This window comes from Mus caroli, unplaced genomic scaffold, assembly GCF_978045245.1.
Source record: "Mus caroli unplaced genomic scaffold, Mus_caroli_1 scaffold_6, whole genome shotgun sequence".
NCBI classification, from domain to species: Eukaryota; Metazoa; Chordata; class Mammalia; order Rodentia; family Muridae; genus Mus; species Mus caroli.
Window position 1 is genome coordinate 32,635,001 of NW_028227261.1, and position 12,541 is coordinate 32,647,541.

Here is a 12,541-nt window from a genome sequence, read left to right on the forward strand (position 1 = left end):
GAGCTCGAGGCCAGCCTGGTCTATCTAGTCTAGTAAGGATAGCCAGAGTTATGCAGAGAAACCTTGGGGGGGGGGGAATACAAATGGCCTGCTGAAACATACTTGAAACAGTCAGTTTCCTTGCTATCAAAGAAATGCAAAGAGATTTCACCTCACTCCAACATAAATGGTCAATCCCAAGCAAACAAGACAGTTATCCTGTGGAACAAGCCTTTAATACCAGGGGCAAAATCAGGTGATGTCTCTGAGTCCAGGACAGCCAGGGCTACACAGTGAGACCCTGTCTCTAAAAAGTAATGGACAACAAATGCTGGTGAGGAGATGGGAGAAGAGGAACCCTTACTCAAAATATCATTTGCAAGAGAACTGAAATTGGGGCAGTGAAGGGGACAAGCCACGCCTGGATTCCTGGACCCAACGCTGTGGCTGCTTACCACAGAACAATATCCATGATGCAGACATAGGTGGGGGGGACTGACTCCAACCAACAGAGCGCAGTCCAGGCCCACACGTAATACACACAGTGTGGCCTCACACATGGATGAGTCAAAGCTCTTTCCTTAAACTGGACCAGAGTGTATAACACAAGGGCCTAGTTAGGCCTGAAATCCCAGGTTCTCAGAGGCAGGAGGTTTACAAGTTCAAGGCCTGCTTTGGCTACAGTGTGGTTTCAATTGTATTAATAGATCCCGTTGCTAATAGACAGCATGTATTAAATATTGATGTTAAAGATCTTTTCTAAAGTCAAAGCTGGGAACACTGCCAGGAGAGGAGAGGAGAGCAGAGCAGAGCAGGAGACCACAGCCTTGGACCGCGGCAGAGTGAGAGGAGAGGGAAAGACTGAGTCATGAGGCACTGGAAGCCTGGAATCTGAGAGAGGAGAGAAAGGCAACCTGCCTCAACTCCAATTCTGAAAAGACCAGGAAGCAAAAGCATCTCCCATCTATCCATCTGCAGTCTCTGCTGCGGGAATGACAGACAGACAGACAGACAGACAGCGGTCACGCTCTATAGGCTCACTCCATGGCCAACTACTCAAAGCCCACAAAGAGAGAACTCACCTAGGTCTCCTCTCTGATAAAGCGATATCCAAGGCAGCAACTCTCCTCCCAGAAGACTAATAGGGCCATCAAGAGCCATGAGAGCTGGCTGGGGATGTAGCTCAGTAAACTGCTCACCCACTGTGCTCAAAGCCCTGGGTTCAATCCCCAGCACCACGTGAGCCAGGCTAGCATTCAGGAGGATAAGAAGCAAGTTCAAGGCCTTTCTTGGTTACACAGTGAATCTGAGGCCAGCCTGGGCTGAGACCCTGTCTCAAAATGCTCAAAAGAAAGAAAAAGTTAAAAGGGAGGCGGGCTCTCCTAAGAACTTGGTCTTAGCTGTTAGCACACAGTGCCAGGGGTCAAACTCTAGGTCTCACACATGCTAGGCAAATGCTCTGCCACAGAACCAGTCCCAGCCCGAGCCACCTTGTGCTGCAGAATTACTAGACTATTCGTGACACATCTGACAGACGAGGAACAGTGAGGACTAGAAGCTATTAAAATACAAAACAAGGGGGGCGGAGAGATGGCTCATTGGTTAAGAGCACTGACTGCTCTTCCAGAGGTCCTGAGTTCAATTCCCAGCAACCACATGGTGGCTCACAACCATCTGTAATGGGATCTGACACCCTCTTCAGGAGTGTCTGAAGATAGTGACAGTATACTTATATACATATAATAAATAAATCTTAAAAAAAAATACAAAACGAGAATTTTCTTTCTTAGCTCATGGAAACTCAAGGGCTGCCCAACTTCGAGTCAACCAGTCCCCTGACAGAGCTGCACTGAAGACGATGAGAGAGCTTGTTTCTCACTGACAGAAAAATAAGCAACTTTTCTTTAGAGCAAAGTCCAGGAAGTCTACACAGTAAAGAAAAGGAAGGGTGACTAAAGGCAGTGTCTGATGGTAGGCTGGTCTCCCAGAGGGATGGAGGACAAACCACACGGAGCACGGGAGCAGAGTCGCTCTGCTGGACACCTCAGAACACGCAGCAGCCCCTGCATGCCCTGCCAAGACTGCGAGGAGAAAATCTGCCTGTCTGCTTTCTCTTTCACCTGATTCATTTCACTAAAATGTCTGACACTTCACAACTTCCATGAAATTCCTCTCTAAGGGTCTCGCAAATCTACCATCTTTCTCACTGGGCAAACATGAAGCCAAAGGAAGGAGAAATAACGCATGTGGAGAGGAAATTTTTTGCGAGTGGTTTGAAAATAAAATACTCAAAGTAGAAAACTCAGAAATCCTCAAAAATTAAAGAAGACAGGTAGCGAACTTCTGCCTCTTCATTCCTGGAGCCCACAAGCATCAACCACAGAGGAGTGAGGCCCAAGCGCACAGCTCCTCGTGGGACACAATCATGGCTCCCAGGGACCCCTGAGTCTCGCATCCGCTTTGTAGATGTCCAAGCAGAGGGCCCTCCTGATGGCTCTTACAGGCAGAGGCTCCTGAGGCGAAGCCTGGTGACCTGAGTTCATCCCTGGGCCCCACCGTGAAAGGAGAGACCAACTCCCACAAACTGCCCCACATGTACCATGTCACACGAGTGTGGCTACATACGACAATCAATCGAGAAACTAATGTTAAAAACTGAAAGAGGAGCTGGGTGGTGGTGGCGGCGCACACCTTTGGATCCCTGTGCTCAGGAGGCAGAGGCAGGCAGATCTTTGTGAGTTCAAGGCCAGCCTCGTCTACAGAGTGAGTTCCAGGACAGCCAGGGTTACAAAAGAAACCCTGTCTTAAAACAAACAAACAAAAAACAAAAAGAGAAAAAAAAAATCAAAGGGAACCCAGATACACAGAATCTGATACACAACTTTTACTAAATTCTACTTAGTGGGGGAAAAAAATACTTCAGGATCAGCCAGGCATGGTGACACACACTTTCGACCCCAGCACTTGGGAAGCAAAGGAAGGAGGCACCCCTATGAGTCTGAGGATAACCTGGTCTACTTACAGAGTTCTAGCTATCCAGAGCTACATAGAAAGGCCTTTTCTTAAAAAAAAGAAAAAAAAAAGGAAAGAAAATTAAAATTTCAGAGGAACAAGGTAGTTCACCTGCAGTCCCCAGTATTTGTGGGGCTGAAACAAGAGAATCACCCTGAGTGCAAGAACAGCCTGGACTATGTTACATAGCATGACCCTGTCTCAAAAATAAAATGATATTAATGAAAATTTAAAAACAGCTGCACAGTGGTGGCGCATGCCTTTAATTCCAGCACTTGGGAGGCAGAAGCAGTGGATTTCTGAGTTTGAGGCCAGCCTGGTCTACAGAGTGAGTTCCAGGACAGCCAGGGCTACACAGAGAAACCCTGTCTTGAAAAACAAAAATAACAAACAAACAAACAATCCCACTGAAAGCCCGTGGGTTTTGGTCATAACAAGTGAGCTGGAAGCTTCCTGGCTTTGGTTACCTCCCGCTACCGTAAGGTACTCTGCTGGCAGCTGGGAAGAGGCCATCTGCAGTCTCACTCAGCTCTGCACACCACTAACATGCTAGGCACGACCAGCACACAACTGGCATGACCATTCACTGGCTGAATGTGGAGCCCACTCATAGGAGCTCCTGTGACCCTGGTTGAGAGAGAGCCTGTGCTGGGGGAGGTCACAGGCCCTTGAGGTGAAGCCATTGCTGTGGATTTGCTAAGGAACCTGGGAAACTGCCTTCTAGGTTTGAATTTATGCCCACTGACTGGCAGCTTTAGCCAATGGTGACTCACAACCGTTCACAGTGCTGGGCAGCAGTGACCACCAGTGCTCAGCCCTGACTGGGACATCTGTATCACCCTCTCCAGAGGACAGAGAGCCGGGGCAGGAAGGATGTTCTTACAGGAGAAAGGGGCAGAGGGACAAAAAACCCTCCCTGCCTTCTGGGCATGACATGGCCTTGAACTCAGTCTTGGCAGCTATGATTACAGGAGCAACAGTAGGTCTGTCACCACTTCCTTGTGGATCTGACCGACTCACAAGTCCCCAGGCCTCCCTGACCTATAAGGCACTAAGGGACATTTTCTTCAATGGAGAAGCCACTGGTAAGTTGCCCACGCTCCCATGAATAATCTCTCACCATGTTCCTGTGAGTGGCTCAGAGGTAGAGCGCTGGGCTAGCACATGCACAAATCTAGGTTTAGGCCCCGGTATCATAGCAGCTATGTAAACGCAAAGCCACAGCCAGGTGTGTTGGCTCATGCCTGCCCTCCCAGCACCTGCAGCATTGCGGAGGTGGAGGCGTTGGTGGAGGCATTGGTGGAGGCGGGTGAGGTCTCTGAGCTCCAAGCCAACCATCGTTACCCAGTGAGATGGTGACTCAAATAAAACCCAACTTGGTGTGGAAGGAAAACCAATCCTGAAGGAGGTTAACTGTCAGCAGTGATGAGAAGCATCCGCCAACACCCTCTTGCAAAACAGAGGGACAAAGGGACAAAGGTGGCTCAGTGGTGAAGGGCACTGGCTGCTCCTCCAGAGGACCAGGGTTTGGTTCCCAGCAGCAGCAGTGGTGGCTCAGCAATCCTTAGTAACTTCAGTTCCAGGAGGTCCGAGGCACTCTGCTGGACTTTGCAGGCATTGGACATTGGATACATATGCATACACCCAGAAAATGCACACAAACATAAAAATAAACACAAAACAGCAGAGACATGTTTCAAAGTATGACTATTCAGTCAAAATAACCTGGTCCATACCAAAACCCAGGCAACACCAACCACGCAGTCTAGGCAGGTGGCTCCGCGCTCGGCGGAGATGCCTAAGAGTGGCCAGACAATATAAACCTTAGAAAATCTTTACTGTCTAAGTTCAAGGCCAGCCTGGACTACAAAGTAAGAACCTATCTCAAATTAAAAAAAAAAAAAGAATTTTTGCCGGGTGGTGGTGGCACACGCCTTTAATCCCAGCACTTGGGAGGCAGAGGCAGGCGAATTTCTGAGTTCGAGGCCAGCCTGGTCTAGAGAGTGAGTTCCAGGACAGCCAGGGCTGCACAGAGAAACCCTGTCTCGAAAAATCAAAAAAAAAACAAAACAAAAAAAAAAATTTTTTTTTTAAAAAGATTTATAGTGTCTGATGAGGTAATCAATCATAGAGGTGGCAAGAGACATCAAGAAAGGTTCCAGAAAAGGGAAAACCCGGAGCACCACAGCACGGAGCTGAACAGAAAACTTCTCAAGGACACAGGACAATCCCACCTGAACAACAGCTGGGATCTGACTCCGTGAGAATGACTCTGGCACAGGCAGGACTAAGAGCTGGGACAGAAATCGACAGATACTGATGATGCCACCGAGGGACTCAGGTCCAAGCCACCAAAACCCCCTGTCCTCAGATCCCTGCCAAAGCCCGGCCCTTACCTCAACACAGGAGCACACTGCAAATGCGCAGCAGCAGACACGCAGTGGCTCTTTTTTTTATTTTAATAGACACGGCTCCCACACAGAAACGATCTGTGTGGATAAACCGTATCTACTCTCCCTTCCATGCCTAAGAGTACAGAGGCACAGCCTTAGACTTCCTCAAGTTGAGCACTGGGGATTTATCAGCTGTATCTGAAATCTCCTACTAAATGAGTTGCTGTTACTCTGTTTGGAGACAGGGCCTGTGGTGGTTTGGGTGAGAATGGCCTTCATAGGTTCAAATGTGAACATTTGGTCCTCAGTTGGTGGAACTGCTTGGGAAGGATTAGGAGGTGTGGCCTTGTTGGAGGAGCTGGGTCACTAGGGTCGGGTTTGGAGGGTATGGAAGCCATTCCCAATTCTCTACCTCTAATCTCCAGGGTCGATATCTTTGTCTCTCTGACCCTCTTTTCCTCCCCCCAACCCCCGCCACCTGTGATTCCGTCTTAAGATGTGAGCTCTCAGCAACAGCTCTAGCTCCATGACTGCCTGCCTCCCGCCATGCTCCCCACCATGACTCTAACCTTCTGAAACTGTAAACCCTAATAAACTCGTTCTTCTAGAAGTTGCTTACATTCAATGTCTTTTTTTTTTTTTTTTTGGTTTTTCAAGACAGGGTTTCTCTGTGTAGCCCTGGCTGTCCTGGAACTCACTTTGTAGACCAGGCTGGCCTCGAACTCAGAAATCCGCCTGCCTCTGCCTCCCAAGTGCTGGGATTAAAGGTGTGCACCACAGCCACCGGTGGATTCAATGTCTTAACACAGCAATAGAAAAGTAACTAAGACAGGGTCTCACATTGTAGCCCTGGCTGGCCTTAAACTGAAGAGACCAGCCTGCCTCTACTTCCCTAAGTGCTGGGTTTTAAGGTGCCACATCTAGCCCTATGGATTTTTTTTTATTATTTATGTTTGTGTGCCTGCCACGAGGTGTCCTCAGAAGCCAGAACAGGGCAACCAATCCCCTGAGCCTGGAGTTATAGGCTGTTGTGAACCACCACATGGGTGCTAGGATGTGTTAACCCTGGTCCTCCGGGAGGTCAGGAAGCACTCTTAACCGCCGAGCCATCTTTCTGATCAAAATGAGTGATTATTGGAAACATTCTCCTAGCGGAAGACGACACGTGCCTATGATCCTAGCACTCAGACAGCAGTGGTAAGGGGATTAGGAGGCCAAGGCCAGCCTCGGCTATCAGTGGGTTCCAGGTCGGCATACATGAGAAGGGACTACCTCAAACAAAATTCCTAGGAACCTCTGGCCGGCTCTAGCAGTTTCAGAGCTTAGGGTCTTTCATTCTCTGCAGCCACACTTCCCTGGATGGGAGCAGCAGGAAGGCAGTACATGGTCCTCACCTTCAAATCCCAGCAAGGGTGAAGCCAAGGCAAGCATGTGCTACATAGCCAGACAGACAGACAGCAAGACCCCCACCTCCAAAACAATAACAACAACAGCAACAGGCATGAGGATGTCCAAAAGTCCCCCAACTTCTAGATGCAAGAGAAACATAGAAGCCATAGTCCTCAGGGACCTGGCTGGGTAAACCAGAGTTCACTCAGGGCCCCTGGCTGCTTCAGGATAAACTGACAAACAAGGTAAAAGCAGACTCACTCTTTTCGATGAGCTGGTCCTGAACCCCTGCCAAGGCACTTACTGCCTAAAAGAGAAGTCACTGGTTACCAGACAAGAGACCATAGTCCCCAAGACACCAACCCACACAGAGAGGAAGGGGAAGTCCACTCCCCTCAATAGAGGGCCACAGCCAGACACACCCTCCACCACTGCCACTTACAGCAGCCGACGTGACTGAGGACTTGCTGAAGAGCCGCTCGGCCTCCTTGAACTTCCGGTTCCTCCGGTCGTTTTTGCTATTGGAGTTCCTAAAAACAGAACAATTTTGTTGTTGTTGTTATAGATTTTTGTATCTTATAGGTTATCACTGTGTTTGTGTCTGATGTGGAGGGAGGACAAGTGTGCGCTATAGGACACTTGTGGAGTGAGTTCTCTCCTGCTACCTCCAGCAAATGAACTCGGGTGGTCCAGCTTCATCAAAAGCACCTTTACCTGCTGAGCCATCTGGCCATTCTTCTTCTAACCACGTTCAAACGCAGGAATGCCTCTGATGCCCGTAACTTTATGTCAAATGCCTACAAACGGTGATGCCTCCCACTCTAGGAGGTGAGATGGTTTTAGATGCTTTGTAAGCACTGTCAAGTGTATTTCTTTGATTGTGTGTGGGAGCCCCAGGGACACAGCTATGTCTTGCCTGGCATGAGGACACCAAGCAGCACTATCATGTAAATGGTAGCCTGGCCTGCCCAACCCAGTCCTGCTCCCCACTGTGTTAGTGTGCATTTACGATAATGCTTACTGTCAAAAGGGACTAGTGCAGGGGCTGACAAGAGGGTAATGAGTTGGACAATCCCAATTCAACCCTCAGCCCAGGTAAAGGTGAAAGAAAGGACCAATCCACAAAGCTGTCCTCTGAGTCACCCGGTGGCACACACATACCCCAATACACATTATACATACACGTATGATAAATGACTTTTTTCGTTGTTGTTGTTGTTTTGAGACAGGATCTCACTATGTAGTCTTGAGGCTGGCCTAGAATTATATATGCAGACCAGACCTTAAACTCATATAGAAGTATATCAGCCTCTATCTCCCGAGTGCCAGGATTAAAATGTGTGCCACTCTGACAAGCAAGAAAAATTTTCAATCAAAATAGGACTATGAAAAAATAAAATAAAATGGGGGCTGGAGAGATGGCTCAGCAGTTAAAAGCACTGGCTGCTCTTGCAGAGGACCCAGGTTTGGTTCTCAGCACCTACATGGAGGCTTACAATTGTCTGTAACTCCAGTCCCAAGGGATCAGATGTTATCCTCTGGCCTCCAAGGACACTAGGCCACACGTGGTACACAGACACACACACAGGCACAATACCTATATACATAAAATAAATAAAACTGTTTAAGTGAGTACAGCTGTGTGGGGAGGTGCGTGCCTTTAATCCCAGCACAGAGGAGGCAGAGTAGAGCTCTGGTGGTCAGGCTTGTGCACAGGCACCTGTACTCACTAAACTGTCTAGCCAATATGAAGAAATGAACCTGGGCCGGAGAGATGGCTCAGCGGTTAAGAGCACCGACTGCTCTTGTGAAGGTCCTGAGTTCAAATCCCAGCAACCACATGGTGGCTCACAACCATCTGTAATGGAGTCTGATGCCTTCTTCTGGTGTGTCTGAAGACAGCTACAGTGTACTCGCATACATAAAATAAATAATTCTTAAAAAAAAAAAAAAAAGAAATGAAATGAACTTTTACAGCAGAGCTATCATAGGACCACCCAACATCGTGTCACCCAATAAGACAGAGGTACAGAACCAGAGGGTCACAACCTGAGACTCAGACTGGGGGTTCAGCTCAGCGGCAGAGCACTTGCCCAGCATGCTCAGTGCCCTGATCTGTAGCCCCTGCAGCAATGGTCAAAGAACAAAGCCCTAAAAGCAGGAGCCTGCAGGCCACCAGGGCATCCACCTGCAGTCCCAGCACTCAGGAGGCAGAGCCATGTGGATCTCTGTGAGTCAGAAGCCAGCCTGGTCTACACAGAGAAACCCTGTCTCCAAACAAACAAACAAACAACAACAAAATATTAACAAGACATAACTGCCGAAAGCCACTGGATCCAGGATGAAAAAAGAGTAGCAAAGCATTGTGGGGCCAACCAAGGGAATCTGAAGGAATCCGTGTTAATGTTTAAGCTATAAGCATCTGAGTTACATGCAGCTTCTCAGGATAATATATTTAGAGGCAAAGATTTGTGGTGTAAGCGTCTAACTCTTCAATGGTTAGCAGGGAGAGAAAGCAGGGAGAGAAAGCACGGGCAAAGAGAAATGTAACCACAGAGGAGGAGCAGGGAGGAGATCCTGTGATGGCGGAATGGGTCTGCATCTTTATACACACACTCATCAGAGGGCAGCTTTCCACCAGTGGCCCTTGCTTTCTACCTTGTTGAGACAGAGGCGATCTGGTTATTCGGACGGCACTGCATAGTTCAGGCTGGCCTGCAAACTTCCCAAGTGAGCGATTCTCCTGTCCCCAAATCCTACCACATATGCTAAAATTCCAAATGTGCATTTACACATGTGTGTTAAATGGGGGGGGGGGAGGGGGCGTGTCCTGAAAGTTCTAATCCCCTGGGGCTATAGGCACCTAACAGGGGTGCTGGGAGTCAAACTCCTGTCCTCTGCCAGAGCCGTGTGTGCTCTTAACTGCTGAGCCATCTCTCCTGTTGCCAGTTGTGCCTTTTAACACAGGTTCTGGGAACTGAGCTCCGGTCATCAGGCTTGTACACCAAGCGCCTTTACTCACCGAGCAATGTCTCCTGGGCCTGGTTTCACATCCTGTAGTTATACACATACGATAAAATGCCATACACACACACACACACACACAGCCAATCTTGGTTTTCTGATTTTGATGATGTTCTATAGTTACGTAAAACATAACCGTCAGAGAAAACTACATAAGAGCACACAAGCCATGTCTATTGTTTGTGCAGCTTTCTATCCCAATCTGTAAATTATTTACAAACAAAAGGTTCTTAAGCACGAAGAGATGTTTTCATACGTCGGAGAGAGCATGCACCCACAGTGAGTTAGCAACTCATGAATACATGGGAAAAACACTAACTGGTCATGCACATTCTCATCTCAGTTTTTCGACAGATTTGAAAAATCCTCCCAAGCGTAGGCATTTTTATACAATCGCATTACTGAGCCGACAGTGGTACAATGAGCTTGGAGGTGGAACAAAGATCGTAACTGCACAGCGTGGCTGATGAAAATGTGGAAGACAGTTCAGTCACATGCTGTTCTTCATTTACACCCACACACCCCTGCACCATGGGCCCTATTTTCTTTCATCACAAATACTGGCTTTCCCAAGGTTTCTCCGTGAGACAGTCAGAGTTCAAGTTCAAGCATAGACCTCCTTCCACACTACGGCTCTACCATCTCCTTGTAGAGTAAATGCCAAAAGCAAATGTCCCAAGCTGGACATGACAGTCCATACCTTTAAATCTATCAGTCAGAAGTCAGAGGGAGAAAGAGCTATGTGACCTGTGAATCCGAGGCCAGCCTGCTCTACTTAGTGAGTTCCAGGCCAACCAGGGCTACATTGTAAGACCATGTTTTTAAACAAAACAAAAATCCTGCAGCTAAAATAGTAGTAGAGGATAAAATGGAGAGATACTATTAGATTTTTTTTTTTTCTTCCAGACAAGGGTTTCTCTGTATAGCCCTGGCTGTCCTGAAACTTACTCTGTAGACCAGGCTGACCTCGAACTCAGAAATCCACCTGCCTCTGCCTCCCAAGTGCTGGGATGAAAGGCGTGCACCACCACTGCCCAGCTAATACTACTAGATTCTGACACTCACTTTTGATTGGTCAAATACCGATCCCAGCCACGGATAATATTGCCATACATCTGAGTGTCTTCCAGGTAGCTTCCTTCAAAAGCATAGATCTGTCTCTCCAAGTTTGCAAGTGTTTCCTAGGTGATGAAGACAGGGACAGGGAAAAACAAGCATTAAGCAAACTGAAATCCTGTCATAGACTTGTAATGTCAAGCTTACCCACAATGAACCATTTCTGTGGAAGTGTAGGGGCGATGGACCCCTTTATAAATAAAATGAAATGTATAGTCTATCCTCAGAAAATGCACACATATGCAAGATTTTGCATCTACTTCAGAGGCAAAACCTAGCTGTCATGAGCAGGGATGAGACAGATCGTGAGCTGTCTCCATTCTCACTCACTAAATGTGTTGCTACCAGCAGCAGGAAGGGTGAACAGCTTTTCAAAAGCATCTCTTCTACATCAACTGCTTCCTCCCTGCTAGCTCTGGAAGGGCCGCCCGCAGTGGATGCCGGTTGCTATGGAAACCTGGAAGGGCAGCTTCAGGTGAGCTTTGCCTCCCGGATGCTCGCTGTAAAAGGCGGGAGCCTGGAGGGCAGTCAGCAGGGTGCCGGCGGCTCCTGGTGCGCGTCACCAATCCAAATTCCCTAGGCTGCGTCCTGTGTCTGCCGCCAGCCCCGTTCCTTGGCATCCTCAAATACACCACATTCCCCGGCCATTGAAACGCGCCGCCCATGGAATCCATCGTGCATCTTCTCCAGGCCGGGGTCTAGCCGCTTCCTTCCCACCCGCTAACCCGACCTGAGCGTCGTCCCCGCCTCCTGCCTCTCGCCCTTCCCGCGCCCTCACCGCCCCGCCCCGCCCCACTGAGCGCAGGCCGGGAACCGCGCCGCCGCAGGGAACCGCGCCGCGCCCGGCCGCCCAGAGCGCCCAGACCCTGGCTGCCCGCCGTCCTCGCCTCCGGAGCTGCCTGCGAGGCCAAGCGGGGACGGCGTCCAGGCCTCGGCCACTCACCGCCAGCTCCTGCTTCCGCTTAACCAGCTCGGCCAGCTCCCGCCGGGTGTCTGGGATCTGCGGCGGCGCCGTCTTGTTGTGCATCGCCATGTTGGGCTCAAGCGGCGGCGGAGGCGGCGGCGCGCGACCAGTAGGCGGACCCTGCACACTGTCGCCGCTGGCCGCCAGGGGGCGCGAACCACCCCACACCGCGCCTGCGCGCGCGGCTTCCGGGGAAGCTGGCCGGCTCAGCGCGCGAAAGCTGGCGCGGAGTGGCGCTTGTACATGTGGGACAGACCTTGCTGCTCCACTGTGGGCCTCTGAGCTTAACAGACACCCACAGACATTCACTACATCGAGAACCCAGCTGCAGCATAGGCTTGTTGAATATTCCATATGTCTCCCCGCAGACGAGATCCTTGCCACACCACCCAACTGCAGGTGGAAAACCTGAGCAAGGTTCCGCCCACCGTTCCGGGTTGCAGAGAAGATCCCCAAACCAACATCTTCCTGGGTTTAGCACAGGCAAGCAGATCTCCGGTTGTACGTGGTTTGCGGGAGGGGAAGGATTATGAAAGAATTAGCTTTTATCTTCAGATCCAGAACTGTGTCCGGGCTGGTATTGAACAGAAACAGACCGTGAGTTTATCGTCCTGCCTCTGCCTTCCCACTGCTGGGATTCCATGTATTGAGCATGCCCGCTGTT

The 12,541-nt window shown here is 49.5% G+C and overlaps 1 protein-coding gene across 6 annotated transcripts in view; it reads right to left on the minus strand.

The window, feature by feature from the left end:
* Positions 1–12,003, minus strand: part of Meaf6 (MYST/Esa1 associated factor 6) — a 25,133-nt gene extending 13,130 nt beyond the window's left edge. For 5 of the 6 annotated variants that reach the window (XR_002377733.3, XR_003836494.2, XM_021160087.2 and 2 more), the window contains exons 1-4: positions 11,857–12,001; positions 10,863–10,978; positions 7,216–7,303; positions 7,035–7,080 (exon numbers count right to left, since the gene is read on the minus strand). Coding sequence is in view for 4 of the 6 variants with exons in the window: in XM_021160087.2 (XP_021015746.1) it covers positions 7,035–7,080; positions 7,216–7,303; positions 10,863–10,978; positions 11,857–11,946 (340 nt within the window). In the remaining 2 variants the exon portion in view is untranslated. Of the gene's footprint in view, positions 1–7,034; positions 7,081–7,215; positions 7,304–10,862; positions 10,979–11,856 lie in introns of all 6 variants that reach the window. The other variant, XM_021160086.3, reaches the window with a different exon arrangement.
* Positions 12,004–12,541: the final 538 nt, after the last annotated feature.